Source organism: Oncorhynchus mykiss, chromosome 19, assembly GCF_013265735.2.
Source record: "Oncorhynchus mykiss isolate Arlee chromosome 19, USDA_OmykA_1.1, whole genome shotgun sequence".
In the NCBI taxonomy this organism is placed as follows: Eukaryota; Metazoa; Chordata; class Actinopteri; order Salmoniformes; family Salmonidae; genus Oncorhynchus; species Oncorhynchus mykiss.
In genome coordinates, this window is record NC_048583.1 from 10,225,506 (window position 1) to 10,251,142 (window position 25,637).

At 43.1% G+C, this 25,637-nt stretch overlaps 1 protein-coding gene across 1 annotated transcript in view; it reads left to right on the forward strand.

Moving 5' to 3' along the window:
- Window positions 1-16,976, forward strand: part of LOC110498437 (RING finger protein 150) — a 31,532-nt gene extending 14,556 nt beyond the window's left edge. Inside the window, exons 3-7 of the mRNA XM_021575054.2 lie at window positions 3,199-3,270; window positions 3,861-3,943; window positions 4,201-4,297; window positions 4,427-4,652; window positions 11,370-16,976. Of these exons, the coding sequence (XP_021430729.1) occupies window positions 3,199-3,270; window positions 3,861-3,943; window positions 4,201-4,297; window positions 4,427-4,652; window positions 11,370-11,488 (597 nt within the window). The 3' untranslated portion in view covers window positions 11,489-16,976. The remainder of the gene's footprint in view (window positions 1-3,198; window positions 3,271-3,860; window positions 3,944-4,200; window positions 4,298-4,426; window positions 4,653-11,369) is intronic.
- Window positions 16,977-25,637: the final 8,661 nt, after the last annotated feature.

Sequence of the window (25,637 nt, forward strand, 5' to 3'; positions counted from 1 at the left end):
GGGTTAATGTGAGGAACATAGTGAGTGTAGCATTGTAACCAACCGTCTGAAGGGATTATAACATTAAGACATGGTTGGTAATGTCATCCTACTGTATTTCAGTGGGTCTCTGATAACACACACAGGTTGTCTGCTACTATATACAGGGGGTACTGGGTTAATGTGAGGAACATAGTGAGTGTAGCATTGTAACCAACCGTCTGAAGGGATTATAACATTAAGACATGGTTGGTAATGTCATCCTACTGCATTTCAGTGTGTTGTCTCTGATAACACACACAGGTTGTCTGCTACTATAAACAGGGGGTACTGGGTTAATGTGAGGAACATAGTGACTGTAGCATTGTAACCAACCGTCTGAAGGGATTATAACATTAAGACATGGTTGGTAATGTCATCCTACTGTATTTCAGTGTGTCTCTGATAACACACACAGGTTGTCTGCTACTATAAACAGGGGGTACTGGGTTAATGTGAGGAACATAGTGACTGTAGCATTGTAACCAACCGTCTGAAGGGATTATAACATTAAGACATGGTTGGTAATGTCATCCTACTGTATTTCAGTGTGTCTCTGATAACACACACAGGTTGTCTGCTACTATAAACAGGGGGTACTGGGTCAATGTGAGGAACATAGTGAGTGTAGCATTGTAACCAACCGTCTGAAGAGATTATAACATTAAGACATGGTTGGTAATGTCATCCTACTGTATTTCAGTGTGTCTCTGATAACACACACAGGTTGTCTGCTACTATAAACAGGGGGTACTGGGTTAATGTGAGGAACATAGTGACTGTAGCATTGTAACCAACCGTCTGAAGGGATTATAACATTAAGACATCAAATCAAATTTTATTTGTCACATACACATGGTTAGCAGATGTTAATGCGAGTGTAGCGAAATGCTTGTGCTTCTAGTTCCGACAATGCAGTAATAACCAACAAGTAATCTAGCTAACAATTCCAAAACTACTACCTTATAGACACAAGTGTAAGGGGATAAAGAATATGTACATAAGGATATATGAATGAGTGATGGTACAGAGCGGCATAGGCAAGATACAGTAGATGGTATTGAGTGCAGTATATACATATGAGATGAGTATGTAAACAAAGTGGCATAGTTAAAGTGGCTAGTGATACATGTATTACATAAAGATGCAGTAGATGATATAGAGTACAGTATATACATATACATATGAGATGAATAATGTAGGGTATGTAAACATTATATTAGGTAGCATTGTTTAAAGTGGCTAGTGATATATTTTACATCATTTCCCATCAATTCCCATTATTAAAGTGGCTGGAGTTGAGTCAGTGTGTTGGCAGCAGCCACTCAATGTTAGTGGTGGCTGTTTAACAGTCTGATGGCCTTGAGATAGAAGCTGTTTTTCAGTCTCTCGGTCCCAGCTTTGATGCACCTGTACTGACCTCGCCTTCTGGATGATAGCGGGGTGAACAGGCAGTGGCTCGGGTGGTTGATGTCCTTGATGATCTTTATGGCCTTCCTGTGACATCGGGTGGGGTAGGTGTCCTGGAGGGCAGGTAGTTTGCCCCCGGTGATGCGTTGTGCAGACCTCACTACCCTCTGGAGAGCCTTACGGTTGTGGGCGGAGCAGTTGCCGTACCAGGCGGTGATACAGCCCGACAGGATGCTCTCGATTGTGCATCTGTAGAAGTTTGTGAGTGCTTTTGGTGACAAGCCGAATTTCTTCAGCCTCCTGAAATTGAAGAGGCGCTGCTGCATGTGGGTGGACCAATTCAGTTTGTCTGTGATGTGTACGCCGAGGAACTTAAAACTTACTACCCTCTCCACTACTGTTCCATCGATGTGGATAGGGGGGTGTTCACATCGATGGAACAGTAGTGGAGAGGGTAGTAACGGTTGGTAATGTCATCCTACTGTATTTCAGTGTGTTGTCTCTGATCACACACAGGTTGTCTGCTACTATATACAGCTGTTCAGATATGCCAACGCTCGTGACCGCAAGCAGGTATGATATGACCGTAATGACAGCGTAAACTAGCAGTTTGACCACAGTATGAACATACTTTTTCTATATCTATATGTAGAGCAGTTGCTTTTCTCTGAGGTGACTCGTCTACTCTAAACCTTTCCCTGCTTTTTCCATCCAGAAATGAAGGCCAAAATTAAAAATAGCGCGACAGCTGTGTTTGCTAGTGGAAACCTGTTGGACCGTCAACCGTGTAGTCCTGTTGGACCGTGTAGTCAATGCCCACACTCTTACAAAAAAAGGTGCAATCTAGAACCTTAAAGGTTGCAGGGAGAATTATTTTGGTTCCAGGTAAAACCATTTGGGTTGCATGTGGAACCCTTTCTACAGAGGGTTCTACATGGAACTAAAAAGGGTTCTTCAAAGGGTTTTCCTATGGGGACAGCTGAAGAAACCTTTTTCTAAGATTGTCCGATGTTGACACAAATGTTACAGACAACCACATGGGTTGTCAAGGGGAATGGGCACCATGGTGACAATTTTTAGATTTTTCATACCTGCTGGAGTTGAATTGCGATTCACTCCAAGAACTCGCCAGGCCTGAAACCACAAATCTGTTTTCTGTTGATGTCACAATGACTTTCCTTGATGATTGATTGAGAGCAGCTGTGGGCAGTGGCCTGGTCTGATGCAGTTCTTTTCCACAGTGAGAGTAGACCTAGATAGCGAGGGTTAACAGCCTACCTTTCTCTCAATGTCTCTTAGTATTTATCATCCACTCAATCTCTCCCTCCCTCATGCATTTAGCTCTCTATCGCTCCCTCCCTCTCTTTTTCTCTCTCTTTCCTTTTTTTCGTACCTTGCACAACTCAGTGACCTGACTCGGCCTGTGTTTTCTGCTCTGGTCTGCAACAAGGGGTTAACTGTCAGCTCAGAGACGCTGCTATGTCAACATCACTAAGCGACTGTTCATCCTGCCGCGTTAAAACATTACACAGCCTCTCAGAACGTCTCCTTCAGATCTATTAACCAGTAATATGGTCCACCATGGTTCAGATGGAGACAGTGCATCTCAGGCCCTTTCTCTAACCTTGAAACGTGTCCATTCCTTGCCTTGTCAGTGGTTATTGGATATATAGGAAATTCCAGACATTCTTTTCTCTCTTTTGGGTTGCCAGGTTGGGTTGCTTATCTTTCCCCCACCTTCTTTGTTGTTCTTTGATCTTCTATGAGCAGAGACGTCTCGGAGACGCAGCCAAGAAGGCCATCAGTAAGCTCCAAGTACGAACCATCAGGAAAGGAGACAAGGTACACCTGGCTACGTTCTTTACTAACCTCTTCTATGATGTTGGATAAATGTGTTACGAAGGTTGTTATGAATGATACTGCCACACTCATAAAGGTTTCATGACTGGTTTCATGAAGGGGTTATGAATGCCTTATGTATAGACCCTCTTCAAGTAAAGTGTTTCCAAAACCACCTATTTAAGTAGCAGTGATATGACCTTGATTGTAGGGTTCTAAACCGAAGCGAACCGTTTCCCCACGCTCCTGCTAAGCGCAGCATTTGGTAATGAACTTCCATCAGCCCAATGATAATGACTGACTCGTTTTTATTTTCTTTGTGTGTGTTTAAATTTGAATGAATTATACAGGCTGCATGGCTTGTGTGTGTGTGTGTGTGTTTAAATTTGAATGAATTATACAGGCTGCATGGCTTGTGTGTGTTTAAATTTGAATGAATTATACAGGCTGCATGGCTTGTGTGTGTGTGTTTAAATTTGAATGAATTATACAGGCTGCATGGCTTTTGATCCGCTCTGCTTTATTCACCTTCCAGGAAATGAAAAGGAGACTAGACAACCAACCAAATGTCTCCTGTGTGTTTGGTGTTCTAGGAAACGGAGTCTGACTTTGACAACTGTGCTGTGTGCATCGAGGGCTATAAAGCGAATGATGTTGTTAGGATATTGCCGTGCAGGTACGACAGCCTCTCCCATTTGTCAGTGTAACTAGAGAGAGCAGACACCCATTACTATCATTGTCTCCTATAGATCATGTGTTGCAGTAGGTCTATTGGGAATGATTGGTAGTCATTAATATGCCACAATAATTTACTGTTCTGTACCTGAGAGCATATGTAGAGCATGGTGAGTGATGCTATGTTACCAAGGAGACTGTTACTACGGATGACATCATCAAGGCTGTGCGTGTTCGTGTGTGTGACTCTGTCCTCAGGCACATCTTCCATAAAAGCTGTGTGGACCCCTGGCTTCTGGACCATCGGACCTGTCCCATGTGTAAAATGAACATCCTCAAAGCGTTGGGAATACCAGTAAGGAGTTTCTGTCTTTCAACATCTATCCATCTCTCTTTCATTCCCAACCCTGATCCTGGAGAGATTTTATTTTTGGAAAGTTTTTGTTTTTTGGAAACTGTTTTTGTTTTGATTGATTGATTTCAGCCCAACTTTGACTGTGGGGATGACATTCCGCCAGACTATGAGATGTCCGTGGGAGGCCCGCCCACCAACGCAATCACAGGGGCCAGAGACATCACGGTGAACGGGGAAGAGAGCTCGGTGGTGCTGGACACGGTGGACATGGACAGGACTATAGGGCTGCCTCAGGTCTACCATGACGCCTACGAGACACTACCACAGGCTGGGGACAGCCGACACATCGCCAGCAGTGAATATAGACGCACACCTATGCACCTACTCACACACACCTACACATACACACACACACACATACACACACACATCTGCACATCAACACACACACAAACAAACATATGCAAATCAACATACACACATATATACGCATATACAGTGGGGCAAAAAAGTATTTAGTCAGCCACCAATTGTGCAAGTTCTCCCACTTAAAAAGATGAGAGAGGCCTGTAATTTTCATCATAGGTACACTTCAACTATGACAGACAAAATGAGAGAAAAAAATCCAGACAATCACATTGTAGGATTTTTAATGAATTTATTTGCAAATTATGGTGGAAAATAAGTATTTGGTCACCTACAAACAAGCAAGATTTCTGGCTCTCACAGACCTGTAACTTCTTCTTTAAGAGGCTCCTCTGTCTTCCACTCGTACTCACACCTGTATTAATGGCACCTGTTTGAACTTGTTATCAGTGTAAAAGACACCTGTCTACAACCTCAGTCACCCTCCAAACTCCACTATGGCCAAGACCAAAGAGCTGTCAAAGGACACCAGAAACAAAATTGTAGACCTGCACCAGGCTGGGAAGACTGAATCTGCAATAGGTAAGCAGCTTGTTTTGAAGAAATCAACTGTGGGAGCAATTATTAGGAAATGGAAGACATACAAGACCACTGATAATCTTCCTCGATCTGGGGCTCCACGCAAGATTTCACCCCGTGGGGTCAAAATGATCACAAGAACGGTGAGCAAAAATCCCAGAACCACACGGGGGGACCTAGTGAATGACCGTCAGAGAGCTGGGACCAAAGTAACAAAGCTTACCATCAGTAACACACTACGCCGCCAGGGACTGAAATCCTGCAGTGCCAGACGTGTCCCCCTGCTTAAGCCAGTACATGTCTAGGCCCGTCTGAAGTTTGCTAGAGAGCATTTGGATGATCCAGAAGAAGATTGGGAGAATGTCATATGGTCAGATGAAACCAAAATATAACTTTTTGGTAAAAACTCAACTCGTCGTGTTTGGAGGACAAAGAATGTGGAGTTGCATCCAAAGAACACCGTACCTACTATGAAGCATGGGGGTGGAAACATCATGCTTTGGGGCTGTTTTCCTGCAAAGGGACCAGGACGACTGATCCGTGTAAAGGAAAGAATGAATGGGGTCATGTATCGTGAGATTTTGAGTGAAAACCTCCTTCCATCAGCAAGGGCATTGAAGATGAAACGTGGCTGGATCTTTCAGCATGACAATGATCCCAAACACAACGACCAGGCAATGAAGGAGTGGCTTCGTAAGAAGCATTTCAAGGTCCTGGAGTGGCCTAGCCAGTCTCCAGATCTCAACCCCATAGAAAATCTTTGGAGGGAGTTGAAAGTCCATGTTGCCCAGCAACAGCCCCAAAACATCACTGCTCTAGAAGAGATCTGCATGGAGGAATGGGCCAGAATACCAGCAACAGTGTGTGAAAACCTTGTGAAGACTTACAGAAAACGTTTGACCTCTGTCATTGCCAACAAAGGGTATATAACAAAGTATTGAGAAACTTTTGTTATTGACCAAATACTTATTTTCCACCATAATTTGCAAATAAATTCATAAAAAATCCTACAATGTAATTTTCTGGATTTTTTTTTTTCCCTCATTTTGTCTGTCATAGTATACCTATGATGAAAATTGAACTTGCACAATTGGTGGCTGACTAAATACTTTTTTGCCCCACTGTACATTTAACACACTCTCTCACACACACCTATGCTTTGGTTCCAGCACTAACAGAACTTCTTCAACTAACCTGTACTTCCTCAACACAAACCAGTGAACTCACACCAGAACACTCCCCCATACCTGTCATGTTCAGAGCTGTGCTATGGTGGGATATAAGAGGAGTACTGTATTCTGAAATAGACCACAGTGTCCTCTCTGTCTCTGCTGTATTGGCGTGGCTTAGCTAGCCCAGGGCTGCTGTACTAGCGTAGCTTAGCTAGCCCAGGGCTGCTGTACTGGCGTGGCTTAGCTAGCCCAGGGCTGCTGTACTGGCGTGGCTTAACTAGCCCAAGGCTGCTGTACTGGCGTGGCTTAGCTAGCCCAGGGCTGCTGTACTGGCGTGGCTTAGCTAGCCCAGGGCTGCTGTATTGGCGTGGCTTAGCTAGCCCTGGACTGCTCTACTGGCGTGGCTTAGCTAGCCCAGGGCTGCTCTACTGGCGTGGCTTAGCTAGCCCAGGGCTGCTCTACTGGCGTGGCTTAGCCAGCCCAGGGCTGCTCTACTGGCGTGGCTTAGCTAGCCCAGGGCTGCTCTACTGGCGTGGCTTAGCTAGCCCAGGGCTGCTGTACTGGCGTGGCTTAGCTAGCCCAGGGCTGCTGTACTGGCGTGGCGTAGCTAGCCCAGGGCCAGAACTTGGCCGTCAGCCACCTGCTTTAGTGTTCCCTGAATCCAGTCCCTGGCCAGAGCAGGAGAGAAGGAATAGTGCTCCCTTTTTTCAAAGTCACAAGCTAACCCAAATGCATTGGCATGGTTTACATACGTAGCATCAGAGTATGTTTTAAGGTTGTCGTGCTTGCTATTAGCAACTTATTAGCATAAGGCACTACAGCACTGAGCCATTGATAGGCACATTGTGTTTTTTGAGTTAGCCTGTTTGTTTAACAGCTGGTTAGCACATGGAACTTATTAGGCGGTGTGTGTGTGTCTGCCTGCAGTCGGCCCAGAGAGTGGGGCAGGAGTGTGTTGACGCTGGCGTGGCCCACTTCCTGTCCTGCCCACCGTGCTGAAATTCCACCTGCAGTTGGCGGGGCCTCCGACCAAAACGCTCGCCTCTCGAGTCTCTTGTGCCAATGGAACAAGTTAATGCTGCCTTTGTGACCGCGTCTTATTAGCTTCCTGAGGCCTCTACTGTACCTTAAAGACCTGGTAAACACTTTGGACAGCGTCAACCTGCTAAGCCCCTTCAAAACATTAGAAAACTAGGGAGAACCTTGTACCTTTTTTTCCCATAACACAAGCCGACTTCTTGCGCTCCCATGAATGCCAGTCAATGTTCTACCTTCAAGGTAGTTGAACACTTTTTACACTGCGTTTACATGCCTGTATGTCTTTCAACTGTGCACAGCTTGTCCCCTTTTCGAGCCTTGGCATTGCTTGTCACACCTACCTTTGTGTTAAATATGAGCTTTCTCGGTTCCATCCCGGAGCGTATTCAAAATCCCCCACCTTCTGTTTATTTTAAGCCCCAGGATGGATCTGCGATGTCAGGGAGAGTGATTTGTGGGTTGCGCAAAATGCAGAGCCCATTCGGGCTGAGTCATTGCTTATGGAATGGCACGGCAGTACTGCCACTCTAGGCCTTTAGCCTTATTGTAGTCTGGCTGTCACCAGCACGACAGCTTACTGCAGTATAGGCAGTAAAACAAACTTGGCGCGCACTGAGGGGGATGACATTTGGGGTAAGGAGAAAGAAAGCTCCAGGCCCATATTCACAGTGTCTCGAAATAGGAAGGCTGTACATATAATGGTATTTACTACGATCTAAACTGCAAAACTGATCCTAGATCAGTACTCCCCTCGAAGAGTAACACAGTATGTATTAGGGGTACACTACTAAGTAGGAGGAGTTAGCCAGCTGACTTTGATAAACAACCAGAAATAACAGTTTATTTTCTGGTTCAGTAGGAAAGCTAAGTTTAGAGATGTGTTTTTGGTTGTTGGCTCAGTTAGACCATGCCCATTTGAAGTTTATCTTTATTAAAAAAACTATAAAGATATTTCAGAATATTCAGGCAAGTTAGATGGTTAACTCCTTGAACCTGCTTTGCATTATACCTCTCCGATTTGAAGTGACAACTAGCAGAGCTGTTCATGTTGAGTCATACAGGACAAATAAGCCTCCACGAAGCTGTCATACCAAGTGCTCCTGGTCTTTCCTATCTGATAAAATTGTTTGATCACACTAGTGATGTTATAATAGATAGGTAGCACTGCTAACAGGTCTGGTCTGTCAGCCTGGCTTCTAAGACAGGGTTCTGGCTCCTCCCAGGGATAGCTTACTGGACACACATCAACCCATCTGGAGGGGTTGTCATGGTTACAGGGACAGGCACACACTTTCTTCTTTTCTCCCCTCCCTCCACTTTCTTCCTTTCTCCCAATAACATTCAGACTGTCAGTTTCTCTCCTTATCAATCTCCCTCTTTTGCTTTCTCTCTCTCTCTCTCTTCCTTAGACTAGAGCTACTGACTCTCTCCTAACGCAAGCCTTAACCTCTCCTCCTCTCACATCTCTCTCTCTGTTCCTCACCAGTCTCTCTCGCTCTCTCTCTCTCTCTCTGTTCCTCACCAGTCTCTCTCGCTCTCTCTCTCTCTCTCTGTTCCTCACCAGTCTCTCTCTCTCTGTTTCTCACCAGTCTCTCTCTCTCTGTTTCTCACCAGTCTCTCTCTCTCTCTCTCTCTCTGTTCCTCACCAGTCCCTCTCTCTCTCTCTCTCTGTTCCTCACCAGTCTCTCTCTCTCTCTCTCTCTGTTCCTCACCAGTCTCTCTCTCTCTTTCTCTCTCTCTCTGTTCCTCACCAGTCTCTCTCTCTCTCTCTCTCTCTCTCTCTGTTCCTCACCAGTCTCTCTCTCTCTCTCTGTTCCTCACCAGTCTCTCTCTCTCTCTCTCTGTGTTCCTCACCAGTGTCTCTCTCTCTCTCTCTCTCTCTCTGTTCCTCACCAGTCTCTCTCTCTCTCTCCCTCTCTGTTCCTCACCAGTCTCTCTCTCTCTCTCTCTCTCTCTCTGTTCCTCACCAGTCTCTCTCTCTCTCGCTGTTCCTCACCAGTCTCTCTCTCTCTCTGTTCCTCACCAGTCTCTGTGAATAGCAGCTGGCATCACTTAGAGCCTGAACTCCTGCTGCTATGCCAGAGCCTTGCAGGGTACGCCTTCAGACTCCCAGCCCTCTCTCTCCCTCCCTCCTTACCTTTATATAACCATGACAAAATGGAGCCATGGACAGATAGGATTGAACTGTTATATATTAGTATTATGTTGGCATTTACCTCCTTGAGGATGCAGCTCATGTTTGGTGCCTGCTTGCGACTTGTATGGTTGTAAAATTGGTTCCACTTTCACTAAGTAATTCAAATAGCTTATGCCAGTGTATTTGGAAATGGATGATGTGTAATTAACACACACACACACACACACTGTTTAGTTCTGTTGTGTTGGTTGTCAAGTGAGACTCATTATCAGCCCGTCACACAGTCTGTGTTCTTCCTGCATCAATTAGCTGGGAGTTAATGGGAGTTCTGTTGTTTGTTTGTCGCGGCGCTAACTAGCTCACGGTGCCGCCTGACAACCGCCCCGAGATGAAGGATCTGATCTATCAGTGTTCTGCTGAATTGCCGTGTTGCAGTGACAGTTTGCGGTGCACGCCATGCCCGCCAGCGTAAACACCGAGCGCTGTCTGTTAACTTATTACGGTTATCCTTCACTTTGGACCGTGCTACAGCATGTTGCCAAAAAAAGGCCTGATTTGCTGCAGGAAAGAAAGACAGGAGTGGTGTTAGTCCATAGGGAGCATATGTGAAGTAGATTGATGGTCCCCTGTACATCTCTAGTGGTTTTCTATTCATCTGACTGTGTAGCGCTGCTATCTCCTAAGGCCCGGTGTAGCGCTGCTATCTCCTAAGGCCCGGTGTAGCGCTGCTATCTCCTAAGGCCCGGTGTAGCGCTGCTATCTCCTAAGGCCCGGTGTAGCGCTGCTATCTCCTAAGGCCCGGTGTAGCGCTGCTATCCCCTAAGGCCCGGTGTAGCGCTGCTATCCCCTAAGGCCCGGTGTAGCGCTGCTATCCCCTAAGGCCCGGTGTAGCGCTGCTATCCCCTAAGGCCCGGTGTAGCGCTGCTATCCCCTAAGGCCCGGTGTAGCGCTGCTATCCCCTAAGGCCCGGTGTAGCGCTGCTATCCCCTAAGGCCCGGTGTAGCGCTGCCATCCCCTAAGGCCCGGTGTAGCGCTGTCATCCCCTAAGGCCCGGTGTAGCGCTGCCATCCCCTAAGGCCCGGTGTAGCGCTGCCATCTCCTAAGGCCCGGTGTAGCGCTGCCATCTCCTAAGGCCCGGTGTAGCGCTGCCATCTCCTAAGGCCCGGTGTAGCGCTGCCATCTCCTAAGGCCCGGTGTAGCGCTGCCATCTCCTAAGGCCCGGTGTAGCGCTGCCATCTCCTAAGGCCCGGTGTAGCGCTGCCATCTCCTAAGGCCCGGTGTAGCGCTGCCATCTCCTAAGGCCCGGTGTAGCGCTGCCATCCCCTAAGGCCCGGTGTAGCGCTGCCATCCCCTAAGGCCCGGTGTCGCGCTGCCATCCCCTAAGGCCCGGTGTCGCGCTGCCATCCCCTAAGGCCCGGTGTCGCGCTGCCATCCACTAAGGCCCGGTGTCGCGCTGCCATCCCCTAAGGCCCGGTGTCGCGCTGCCATCCCCTAAGGCCCGGTGTCGCGCTGCCATCCCCTAAGGCCCGGTGTCGCGCTGCCATCCCCTAAGGCCCGGTGTCGTGCAGTCTGTCTTTAGTCAAGTGGACATCACAGCACTTACAAAGCAGTTTACATCTCGTCAGGTTCCCTACTATGCCCTCATCAGTTGCCTCATCTTGTCTCTTCTCCTGCACATTAACCGTCATTTTGGGTCCACTCAGGTTTACTTGTATCACCCTCTCTTTAAAAGGTGACCACCATGTTGTGTCTGTGCTGACCGGTCTCTCTCTCCCTGCAGGTGAGCACCAGCCCCCACTGAGCAGCGACTCGGACACCTCCCTTATCTTGGCTGTGGAGGTGGGTCTTTCCGACATGGAACTCTCCCTCGGGCATGACCGTGACGAGGTCAAGTCCTGAGCCAATCAGAGCCAAGTAAGAAGGAAGCTCACGGGTTCGACATGGAGATGAGAAACGGGACCAAAGGGGCAGCGCCTGGCCCCCTGATGGGAGGTAGTGGCTCCAAATAAATAAGAAACAAGCAAGCAATAGAACCCATAGCAGTGCAACGCACCTATCTGTTCCCACTGCCTCATCTACAGGTTCCTCCTGTCCTGCCTCCCTTTTCTGACTGCTGTCACGTTCAGTACCCATGGAAACCAGGCAGCCAATCACAGCTCTTGTCATTAGCCTCTGGACTGGGGGTATAGTTTAGCACCTGTGTTAGTTGTCTCCATGTCACCATCACTTTATTGACTCTTTGGACATGTGACATTTTGATTTCTTTCTACGAGATCATCACTGCCAACGTATTCCAGAATGAAACACGGAAATCTTTACACCTCGTTATAGGAATATCTATTTATACTGTGTATGGTCAATATAAGCCTCCTGCAGCATGGGCTTTGAGTGTCATAAACAGTTAGTGCGTGTTCTGAGTGACCAGCATTTACATGTGGTAAACTTGAAGCTGATGTTTTTTCACCACCTCTGCTTGAAATAATTTCCATAACATTCAACGCTGTTGGTATTGTAGCATTTATACTATGCACATGTTGTCAAGCATTTCTGAATATCCGATTGTTAAATTGCATCCTTATCCTTCATTTAGGGGTCTTTAGGACCATCGTTTAATTCCACTTCTGAAGTACTGTACACCATGTGTTGTGGGGACCAACTACGAGTTTGTTTTACCACACCAGTTGACAATCACAGCCCACGGTAATGGAGATTTGCAGTGATGACGTCAGCTACAGCCCTGTTTCAAACTGCTAAAGCTTTATTAGCACCGCCAGTAACACCGCACAGGAGGCAATAGTAGTAGCTGTTTGTTCATGAAGAACAGATGGGAATTTAATTCCATTTTAATGTCATGTCATCTCCCAGTCGAGCCACCCAATAGCATGTGGTGAAATCTTCTGTTCCCTAACATAACGTGTGTCTGCAGGTCTGTGCATTTGCTCTGTGCCAAGTTCTTGCAGTTTTAGTTTTTTGTATTGATGTTGCTTCTGTTTCTAGAAGCCAAAGCAAGATGGCATTGTGGGTGTTGTTGAGTTCACCCATTGGTTGGATAGTGAAAAGCACATCGAAGTTGTCTGTTGATAAAAGTAAATGACATTTGACTATATCTGAACTCGGTGTATTAGATAGCCCCTAGTCTGAGACATCCCAGACCTAGGGCAACCGCACTAGTATGCTGGAACATTGGTACATTGTGGGAAGCAACTGGCCCATCTAGAGAGACTAGATAGCCCCTAGTCTGAGAAATCCCAGACCTAGGGCAACCGCACTAGTATGCTGGAACATTGGTATATTGTGGGAAGCAACTGGTCCATCTAGAGAGACTAGATAGCCCCTGGCGAAGGAATACCATGCATTGGTTGTGGCTTTGGTTGACTGTGAATTCATTATGAAAGAGTTGACTAAACCCTGTTGCAGATAGTTTGTACCTCTTAGTCATTTCTTCTGAGGATAAAACTTTTTTTTTCTTCCTATGATGAATTTCAAAATGGCAGTTTTTTTTTGTACATTCGTCGTGTAGGGAAACGAAAGTCTGACGAACAGCATTTATTTTAGTATGAAAATAAGTTTATTTTTGTAAGAAAAAGAAAATGGAGGTATATGTTTACAGTCCAGGAGAAATGGAGTAAGAGAATATTTGCCTGGTTTCAATAGCTCACTGGTAATGCTAATGCATTTTGAATTACATGTATTAATTCATGGTTTGTCTTTCCTCCCCTGATTTTGATTACTGCTCTGTAATTGTATCAAAGGCCATTTTTTATTTGAGTTTGATTCCTCTCTCCTTTGGAGTCCCCTCAAGGTTCTCAACACATTCATTTATTTACAAATGTGTACTTTCATCCTTAACATATGATAATCTTATATTACTTTAATATGCAACTTAGATTCGATTTTCGATTTTAAAATCTGCATGAAATGGCACAAGGCCACTGTTGTCATCGAGCATCTACTGCATTTCTCTTCCTTACTATGCGTTCGTTCATTTAATCATTGGTTCCTTTAGGCCGCCAACCAATCAACAACCAATCAACTCCCAGTTATGTAAGAAGCTCATATTACCCATAACCCCCACATGTCCATGTCAATTAGAGAAGGATTACAGAATCTATGGAATTAAATCAGTGATGGGAACTGCACGGTATGGGAGAAGGGAAGAGAATGGGGATTGAGTCATGGAGGTGTTAAGTGCGCCACCATAACTCGTGGTATCCTTGGCCAGAATACTAGAGATCCATTAAAATATGGTAGTCCCATTTAGCCTCTCCACACACAGCTCTACAGTTGATACTATGGTCTGAGGGCCCTAGAAACAACTAACAGTATTTGATATCCCTCTGGGGGTTGGTTTCACACACACACACACCACACCACACAGTTTCCATGTGCCCATTTGTTTGTATTGCACAGGGGGACAAGATAAGAGGAAGCAATTAAGCTCTGGGGGCATTTTGTACCAGAAGGAGGGTTTTGATAGATGCTGATTGTAGTGTGTGTGTGTGTGTGTGTGTGTATGTGTGTCTGACATCTTCACTTGTGTGAAGCCAGAACATTTAAAAGCCTTTAATTGCTTCCTGTTTCATGTAAGGGGTTGTGTTTAATTGACTTCACTTCCTGAAAGGTCATTCTATCATTCTCAAACTTCTTACGTCCACTTATTCCAACAACTCTTTTTTTAAATGACCATGAAGAAGCAATGGCCTTGATTTGAACGTAATTTGAATGAATATCTGTGATATTCGTAATGAACACTTGTAGAAACCGGGGTGTTCTTCCAAATATAAAGTAATGAATGCACATATTATAATCTTATAGTAGGTTATTGTTTACCCCAATGATGGTATAATTATGTCAGGTATACATAAAATTACATAATAGAAACTCATCATTTAAATATAGCTTTTAGTTCTCTGTCTTTAACTGGTTGTGTACCAGTTGTGTACTACCTAGAATGCACTTTTTCACTTGAAGGAGAGTTCTGTATACTACAACGAAATGGCACAAAACATCTTTTGAATACGGTTGACCTTAAATGCGGTTGACAGTTGACACGACCATGTTTTTAAGAGAGAGGGCTACAATATTGGAAATGGCACGTTACATAATTGTCACTGTATATGTGCTGTTTAAGAGTCTGTGTTATTTTATCTAGACTTGTATACCAGCTGTGGGTTTGGGGAATGTTACGAAAATGTTGTATGCTATATCTAGCAGAACTCTACAGTATTGCTATTTTGTAATATAGAGAAATATGTAAATATTTTTGGCAGTGTTAATGATATACAGTACAGTTCTATAGTACAATGTTGCATGTGTGTCAGTCAATGATTGTGAGGTACAATACATTTTATTGCAAGTTTTTCCAACTGTGGTGAAGCTGTCTGGTTTCTATTTCGTTATTGTCGATCATGTTTATGTCAACCCTCTCTGATACCGTTAGGGTGAGCCAATGCTATTGAAATGATTTATTCTGACATTATTCATTGGCCAATATGTAAATGGCCATCATATGTTCCAACGATATAAGCTGGTCTCTGCTGTTTCGTTACGATATGCACACTAGCACACTACACTACATGGCCAAAAGTATGTGGACACACCTTCAAATTAGTGGTTTCTGTCACACCCATCGCTGACAGGTGTATAACATCGAGCACCCACCCTTGCAATCTCCATAGTCAAACATTGGCAGTAGAATATACTGAAGAGCTCAGTAACTGTCAACGTGGCGCCGTCATAGGATGCCACCTTTCCAACAAGTCAGTTTGTCAAATTTCTGCCTTGCTAGAGCTGCCACGGTCAATTGTAAGCACTGCTATTATGAAGTGGAAACGTCTACGAGCAACAGCAGCTCAGCCACGCACAAGCCTATGATCACAATGCCAAGCGTCGGCTGGAGTGATGTAAAGCTTGCCGCTATTGGATTCTGGAGCAGTGGAAATGCGTTCTCTGGGGTAATGAATTATGCTTCACCATCTGGCAGTTGATGGATGAATCTGTGTTTGGCGGATGCCATCGCACCCTCTCACATAGCATTGTAATTTGAGCCACCTAATACGGTTAGGTACACTTTTTTATTTAACTAGGCAAGTCAGTTAAGAACAAATTCTTATTACAGTGACGGCCTACCCTGGCCTAACCCAGACGATGCTAGGCCAATTGGGCACCGCCATATGGTACTCCAAATCACAGCCAGTTGTGATGCAGCCTGGAATCAAACCAGGGTCTGTGGTGACGCCTCTAGCACTGAGATGTAGTTCCTTTGACCACTGCGCCACTCAGGAGCCCGACACATAAGAATGGCTTTCTGGAACGGAGAACCAGCTGGGAGATTTTAGGGCACTCATGGGAGGACACGGATACTTCTAGTGGAAAGAATGAGAGATAATTATGTTTTAGTACTACTTAGCCTACATGGGAACACCGCTAAAACTCATACATGTGTAAGTGATTACTGTTAAGATATTTTACCAAGGTTTAACATGAATGATTCAATAATTATACTCAGAAACTTAACCAGTAGGGATTAGAGGTTCTGTAGCATGGATAAGGGGTAATTGGAAATGATAACCATTGTGGAAGAAGGAATGTATGTGTGTGTGTGTCTAAAGTAAGCAAAGAGGTCATTAACCTATGTTTGAACCGACTCAGCTATAACTCTGTGGCGATCAAATAAGACAGCGAGAGCCCCTCCAGGTTTTCCTTATCTGGAACTGTCTGCTAAGTGATAATAAACTATGGTGAGACTTCAGGAGTTAATCCAGAGACAGTGTGTCAGGTATGGGTGCTAGTGAGTTGGAATTAACTTTTGAACCTGCTTTGTCCTGGTCGAGAGGAGGAGATCCATTTTATAACCTATGACGTCATATGTGATATATAAGATGTACATGGTTCTGTGAGCAGCGCTATCGAGAATAAATGCTATTGGCTAATTTTGGTAGACTGGCCTCTTTCTATTTTATGCAAATAAGGATCTTACAAATTCTTAGAAACAGACAGTGATTTTAATTGAATTGGTTAATGAACACATATAGGAATTGTTAAATTCCTTTGACAATTTGGTCCTTCGCGCGGATTTCCAAAATCTGTCCCTGTCGCCGAAAACAGGCCGGTATAATATCTAAGGCCAACAGAGACGGTGACGGAATCTCACAAACATTGCTTTTCCCAGTCTACAAGACGATGGTAAATGGTCTTTATTCTCGAATTTGGGGGGAATGATTTAAGATATCTTTGATTTGATGTTCTAAAAATGTTTAGAATTGATCAACAATAGGAGCTTCATTATTCCAAACAGATAAACAGGGTTTTGTATGACCAATATACACAGTTGTAACAGGTCCGCGATGACCTGAGGGAAGGTGCGCTACCATAAATAAAACTCAACTTAATAACAGAGGCCCGTTCGCCCGAGATTAAGCCGGGATACTAAATGTGTGTTGTTAGGTAGGACGGATGTCTTGTACAAAAAATAACTAACAGGATCATTTTACCTACTCCACACTTGGATAGTGTCCAAAAAGGAGGAGAGGGAAGCCTAAAGTAGTGAAGGGAGATACGAGATATTGGTGTACTTTAAAAATCCTCCGACACAACCCAAAATAAGAGGTTAACTAGGGATGTATGACCCCTGGGTAATGGCTTATAGTTGTATAGGTAAGACCTAATATCCGATCGACAGTCAACGCTATAGATAAAGTTTCCAGAAAGGAGAAAACACAAATAGAAATCCATGCACATAGATGGTAAGCATTTAAGAGACACACACATATTCAGGCAGGAGAGCAACCATAGTAACTAGGTAATGGTAAGCACATACATAGATCATAGAAATATATACACCTAGATTGTGAGAATAATACTGTAGAACATAGCTATAGTAATTGGTTAGCGGTAGAAAAGAACACACATAGAAGAAGATGAGACAGAAAAAGGATTGTACGGCTGTAAAAGGAAGAGGGGAACCCCAGGACAGGGGGCAGTGGTGGTTTTACAGTGGGCTGTAGATAGAGAGAGAGAGTAAGGAGAATCCTCGCTGGGGAAAAGCTTGGACCTTTGAATTGGGCTATTTTCTGGGAATTGTCTCGGTGCCGGAGTTTGCGACTACGGACAATTATAATAATAGGGTTGTTGGCGGAAAGGCTCTGTCATTCCAATAGTAATGGTGGTTCAGTGGTTAAATAGCTGCCTTCCAAGCTTGAGACCCAAATTTGATTCACGGTAAATGCTCTGACTGAAATCGGAGTATTTCATTGTCATTTAACCATTTGTATGTTTTGCCTAGAAAGATATGGTCGCTAGTGTGGGTATAAAATATAAATTTAACTTTTTTAATAGATTGTTTAGGTTCAATTGAGAGACTAATTCATTCAAAATAATAACGAAGCGAATTTCGATGCAAGACGGTGTCTGTTGCCTAAATTATCTGCTTGAATAACGTATTGGGAATGGAGTCATATTTAACAATGCTGAATCATAAAAGAGACAGTTACCTCAATCTAATGAAGAAAGAAACAATTATGGTAGAGTTGTGCCCATCGAAATGTTCTTATAAATTTAGCGGAGTACATGGTACGTTTACATTTTGGAGTTGGGAAAGTTTGATTTTACTTTTACGATAGAATTACAGCTAAACTCAATCCAAATAGGGGATATATCTTTGCCTAGAGGTAGGTTGAATTGTTTCGTGATAACTTAAAACTGCGTCATTACGTTGAATACACAATAATGTTACTCAAATTGATTTGACCGTTGTTCAGGTACACTCTTTTCTGTACTTCTGGCAGTACAATTTTGATTGAGAGATGTTGATTGATGTTGTAAGTTCTATTCAAGATCCAACATTTGTGATAAATTGACAAACATCACTCACAATGCACTTTTGCAGCCAGGCAAGGAGGTTGTGACTGAGGGTGACAGAGAAAAGTGTTTGTGTCATTTAGAGGGAAAATGCGTGCATTACAGCTTTGAACCACTTTTCAAAAGTTGCTAAAAGTTCCAAACACATTATTAAAAGTAGCTAAATTTGTCGGGGTAGTCTGAAAAGATGGTAAATTTAGCAATGAAATTGCTAGGTGGCCATCACTGATTGGTGGCGTTCACTGGGCTATATTTGGCTAGAAGAGAGGGAGGTCTGAATAGTATCGTAAAGGTTTTTTAATAGTTCCCGGTTATTGATTTTGGTTTGATTGTTTAGGTAACACCAGTGAAATTTAACAGGAAGTTAAAGTATACTAACAATAGAATTATAAAGGTCCGCAAAGTGGATTGCAGGCTGAGTTTATTTGTTTGTAAAGGGACGTTTACCACAGTCATGTGTGTCTAATGGCAGGGTATTCCTATCAAGCATTTTGGGGAGACTATTTGGAGAAAGACTGAATGAGTTACATGAAACATTGAGGAAATTTAAAACAAATTATTTGAGGGAGTACAATAGTATTATCATCATTATTACGTTTTGTTTGTAGTAAACGTTTGGGTTTAAGAGGATTTCCATGTTTCCCAGAGACAATATATCTTAAAGGGGTACACTCACATATGGAATATTAGGAGTTTTATTTTCTGAGTTCTAATTAAACATGTGAATTCTTTAGATAAAGGGTTCTTTATTATGTCTAATATAGTATGGAACATGACTGTAAAAGGGTGGTATAACCTTTGACGTCTATCATGGCTTTCCCTTGTGGTCTGATCAGCCTTAGGGGAGGGCCATTTGGATAATGAATTTGTGGTCATTTGGGGTACTAGTTTTAAGGTAAATTAATTATAATGGAGTTTATAGCTCTTGGACATAATTATAGTTTGAACCACAGAGGAGGAAGTGGAATTGAGGCAGGACAAATTATGGGGAGCGGTGGAATAAACTCTAGTGAGAAAGAGGAAGAGGTTCAGGATTCTGTTTTAAACACTGAAAGTTTTGAATTGGCTACTATTGATTTGGTAGATACAACAGGAACAACATTTGTTAAGATTCATACTGTTACAGTATCTAGAGTTTACAAAATGGTACAATAGAGATAAATAATTATACACAACAAAGAATGACATCTGCCCATTTATCATCAATAATAAATAGGGGAAGATATGGTACATTGAGGTTTGGACAGGAAATATTTTAAGCCAATAGGGCAGGAAAATATATGATAGAAAAAGTGATTTTGTAAGCATTAAAATGATTAATGAAAATAAATATGTTGCAGTTCTTAGGGATGGTAAATTACTGTAGATAAGGTATCCCACACACACTATGCAACATATATTAAATTATTGATGAGACTGAGTTTAAGGTTAACCCATGTTATTGTTAGATAAAATACAGTGGATTCCCGAAGGAGAGATTTCATTAGCACAGAAAAGAGATATGATATGGTTAGCATTCGTTTTGGCTTTATTTGACCATTAGAAGATAGTAGAAAATAGTATTAAAGTTGACAGGGATATATGACATCTGTGGTGATTTAGGATTATTGATAGGATCAAGATAGGTTGATTAAGGTTATGTAAGGACTTTAGAGATTGCCACCATAGACATGTTTTTTCTAAAAATCCATGATTTTAGATAAAGCCAAACAGTGAGACACTTAGTTAATATTTGGAAACAACACATAGTTGTTACTGACTGTTATGAGAAAAAGAACTACAGACAGATAGTGGAAAAGGCAGACAGAGGAGCCCTCCCCGCACTGCTGAGACCTAGAAGGTTTGAGAGCAGAAAGGAGAAGAGGGGCCAGGAAATGAGCAAGATAGGAGTGACACCGAAATAGTAGCATTGACTAGTGTCTGTAAAATATGATAGGAAAGAAAAGGGTTACTGTTTAAATAGATAATCATATATATATATTTAAGAACATACATGATAATGTCAGAACATCACAGATACCTCTTAAAGTAGATAAGACACTTGACAGAGAATTGATACAGGATAGACATGAATGGGCGCTCAAGGGAGAATTGGATACGTGGAGAATGAAAGGGGCGCTTCTACATGATAACGTCAGAACATAAGGATAATTTACTAATCTTACCTAAGTCGTTGTTTAGAGTAGGCAAGGTTGTTACCTGGGCAGAGCCAGGTATCAAAGGGGGGATGGGTAAGTTGTGGTCTAGGATAGGACACTTAGTGGCCTATTGGATAATAAACTAATAAAAAATATTTTAAAAATTCTAGCTAACAAGTAGGCATAGAAGTTAAAGATATAATCAGATAGAACAAATGAGAAACTGTTTGTTAACCAAACCTGTATGTCCAAGAATTGATGCACTACAGGTGGGGAAGATTCACTCAATCCAGTCCCTGAGGAAAATAGACGGGAAGCAGCCCCGTTGGGAGGGGCCTTACCAAGTACTCCTGGTGACAGCTTTCACAGTGAGGATAGCTGAAAGAGCTACCTGGGTGCATATCACAAATTGTAGGAGGGTAAGACACACTGACACTGTTGAACAATCACAGGGGTAGGAGCAGAACCGTAACCCTCAGGGCTCGGGGGTTAACTCTCTACTAAAGATTCCCTTATACCCGACCTTTCCCCGCTGTGAGCATTCATAGAAGTGAAAGTGTGACTTGGCCTCTGGCTGATGATATGTTCTCTGGGAGAGGGTGGTGCTTCACAGGTGTGCTGGCCGTCCTGAGCTGTCTGATCGTGGGAGTCATATTCCTGATACACCATGAACCCCGAGAAGGCCAAAGAGGGTAACTTGACTCATGTGCTAGACAAGGGGAATTTTGATATTACCATAGAATCTCAAAAGGTCACTAGAACTGAATAGTAAGGAAGGGAGAGTGAGATTGGGAAGGATGTCTCAGTGGAGTTCTATATAGACCAAATGGGGTCTCTGACTCCTTGGCAGTCTAGGACTATGAGCCATTATGGAAGATATCTGTGCAAGTCCCTGTGTAGTTCATGGAAACAGGTTATAGGTCACACCGAGAGAGAGAGGGCAACATAAATCCACATACCCAGTATGGAAGAAGATGGAGTGTAGTGAAAGTAAGGGTTTCAGTTGATAACCTAGTGCCATTCTGGGTAGAAGAAGTTAGAGCAGATGATAGCTCTATAGTCAGCCAGAATACAAGCAGAGCCCCTGACAAAGCAGCTACTGACCATGGAGTTGTCCAGAGCCAAGGGCCGGAGTGAATAGTTCAGATGAAAGATCTTAAGGAAGTGATTGAGGTGGAAACGGGTTATGGGGATTCTAACCTATGGTTAGAATGGATTCAGTATAAAGCCAGATCAGTAGCGAAAGAAGAATGTTAGGCATGCGCCACAGCAAAACCTCAGTTGATAACCATTCCCTTTCCATTTGATGGAATTGATTTACCCAGGGGAATGGCCTGTATGGTAAAGCTGTTCATGAAGGCAGGGAAACCAGACAATGACAGTTGCATTGATCTGCATTATCTTTATCCCTATGTGCTCATTACATTCAGATTTCCCTCTTTCACAGTTACAGGTTCAAGTGAGTTCAAAGCAAGAAATCAGATCTTGGCAGGATAAGAGTCAAGTATTTTCTGGTGGTCCACTCTCAATAAGAATGTGGACTGGATCAATTATATTTATTATGATCAACAGCGCTTCATCAATTATATCAGAGATGCAATAAAAGGGTTGGCAGAGCAGACTAAAGCGACCAGCCTGATGGCTTGGCGGAATAGAATAGCCTTGGACATGTTAATGGCTGAAAAGGGTGGGGGGTGTATGAGATTCGGAGCAGAATGTTGTAATTTCATCCCCGATGACACAGCTCCAGACGGATCAGTGACCAAGGCCCTGGCAGAGAACTCTGGGGTAGATAATGCTCTATTAAATTGGTTTGGTAGTGTGTTTGGGAAATTAATAAACGTCATGATCACTGTGTTTTGGGCTGTGTTAGTTTTGTGCGAATGCTGTGGGAAAGGTTCTCATTTACAGGACTCTGGAGAAATCAATGACACAACAGATGGTGAAGTACGGACCAATTCTAAGCTCTGACTAGTGGAATGATGAATACATGGCCCCAGATCTAGTAGAGGAATCCTGATCCTTGACATACGAGGAGCCTATGTTGGATGAGACCATTTTTGATGTTTAGGGAATTTAGACAGTTTCTTGTTTTAATGTTTAGACTGTTTCTTTGATGAAGATTATAACGAAAATCCTGATAAGAATAGTTCTGATTCTGATGTAGGCCTGAGAACAGTCATTGATGACGATCGAATGTAAATACATGTATTGTTTTGGTTTATTCTTGTATAACAATGTTTCCATATAGTGTTTGATATGTCGGTATGAATTATTTAGTCATTAAGGGTGGATTGTTAAGATATTTTACCAAGGTTTAACATGAATGATTAAATAATTAAACTCGGAAACTTAACCAGTAGGGATTAGAGGTTATGTAGCATGGATAAGGGGTAATTGGAAATGATAACCATTGTGGAAGAAGGAATGTATGTATGTGTGTGTGTCTAAAGTAAGCAAAGAGGTCATTAAAACCTCTTATGGCTGCGATCCCTGTACAGGGATCAACATCAGGGGAAATTTCAGAGTGATATATATATCATATCAGAGTGATATATATATATATATTTTTATTTGCAATGAAATGTGTGGTTTGTTTGTGTGTGTGCGTGCGTGTGTGTGTTGGTTTGTTTGGGTGTGTGTGTGTGTGTGTGTGTGTGTGTGTGTGTGTGTATATATATATATATATACAGTGCCTTGCGAAAGTATTCTGCCCCCTTGAACTTTGCGACCTTTTGCCACATTTCAGGCTTCAAACATAAAGATATAAAACTGTATTTTTTTGCGAAGAATCAACAACAAGTGGGACACAATAATGAAGTGGAACGACATTTATTGGATATTTCAAACTTTTTTAACAAATCAAAAACTGAAAAATTGGGCGTGCAAAATTATTCAGCCCCCTTAAGTTAATACTTTGTAGCGCCACCTTTTGCTGCGATTACAGCTGTAAGTCGCTTGGGGTATGTCTCTATCAGTTTTGCACATCGAGAGACTGAAATTTTTTCCCATTCCTCCTTGCAAAACAGCTCGAGCTCAGTGAGGTTGGATGGAGAGCATTTGTGAACAGCAGTTTTCAGTTCTTTCCACAGATTCTCGATTGGATTCAGGTCTGGACTTTGACTTGGCCATTCTAACACCTGGATATGTTTATTTTTGAACCATTCCATTGTAGATTTTGCTTTATGTTTTGGATCATTGTCTTGTTGGAAGACAAATCTCCGTCCCAGTCTCAGGTCTTTTGCAGACTCCATCAGGTTTTCTTCCAGAATGGTCCTGTATTTGGCTCCATCCATCTTCCCATCAATTTTAACCATCTTCCCTGTCCTGCTGAAGGAAAGCAGGCCCAAACCATGATGCTGCCACCACCATGTTTGACAGTGGGGATGGTGTGTTCAGGGTGTTGCTTTTACGCCAAACATAACATTTTGCATTGTTGCCAAAAAGTTCAATTTTGGTTTCATCTGACCAGAGCACCTTCTTCCACATGTTTGGTGTGTCTCCCAGGTGGCTTGTGGCAAACTTTAAAGGGCACTTTTTATGGATATCTTTAAGAAATGGCTTTCTTCTTGCCACTCTTCCATAAAGGCTAGATTTGTGCAATATACAACTGATTGTTGTCCTATGGACAGAGTCTCCCACCTCAGCTGTAGATCTCTGCAGTTCATCCAGAGTGATCATGGGCCTCTTGGCTGCATCTCTGATCAGTCTTCTCCTTGTATGAGCTGAAAGTTTAGAGGGACGGCCAGGTCTTGGTAGATTTGCAGTGGTCTGATACTCCTTCCATTTCAATATTATCGCTTGCACAGTGCTCCTTGGGATGTTTAAAGCTTGGGAAATATTTTTGTATCCAAATCCGGCTTTAAACTTCTTCACAACAGTATCTCGGACCTGCCTGGTGTGTTCCTTGTACTTCATGACGCTCTCTGCGCTTTTGACGGACCTCTGAGACTATCACAGTGCAGATGCATTTATACGGAGACTTGATTACACACAGGTGGATTGTATTTATCATCATTAGTCATTTAGGTCAACATTGGATCATTCAGAGATCCTCACTGAACTTCTGGAGAGAGTTTGCTGCACTGAAAGTAAAAGGGTTGAATAATTTTGCACGCCCAATTTTTCAGTTTTTGATTTGTTAAAAAAGTTTTAAATATCCAATAAATGTCGTTCCACTTCATGATTGTGTCCCACTTGTTGTTGATTCTTCACAAAAAAATACAGTTTTATATGTTTATGTTTGAAGCCTGAAATGTGGCAAAAGGTCGCAAAGTTCAAGGGGGCCGAATACTTTCGCAAGGCACTGTATATTCCATGTCAGATATATATATTTTCCATGTCAGATAATATTTTCAATTTTTCATTCAAATGGAATGGAGTAGAACAGCAAACACACACATGGCCACTGCGCCTGCTACTCCTCTCCATTTCCATATGAAATAGCCATTGGGTGCTGTTCAGGGGAGGGCAGGCCCACAACAATGGCCGGTGTTGAATGGAACAGCACTTCACCTTAGTGACTGTTCCCTCTGCTCTATACAGTACATATCTGTTTATTTTATGTGATGATATAAGACTCATACAATACAAATATTTGTTTAATGTTTTCTTTCACAGTGATAGCGACTCCGACTGGGAGCCCCCGATGCCAAGCTGCCCGCTCTACCTCTGCCCCCAGTGGTGTTCATATGCCACAGTTCATTACTGCAGGCATGACTGTGCCTCAGGGCCAAAAGGGCAAAGCATGGAGGCGTCGTTGTGTTCTGTGTCGCATGAACTGCACCACTTGTTCAGTTTGCCTCTGCATTACATCAGAAAGAGACTGCTATGGGACATGGCACAGGAAGCAAAATATTGTGTCGAGGACTTCCATAGGGTGTACTGTTTTTTAAAAATATTTATTTTCTAATATTTTTTACAACTTTTTTTTGTGTGTGTGTGTTAGAATTGCTTTTTGATATGTTGTATATAGTTATTTCCCTGGAGGCTGAAGTGAAACGCCTAGCTGCAGATTTGAAAAAAGGTGAAGGAGAGCTGTGTGAGTTTAG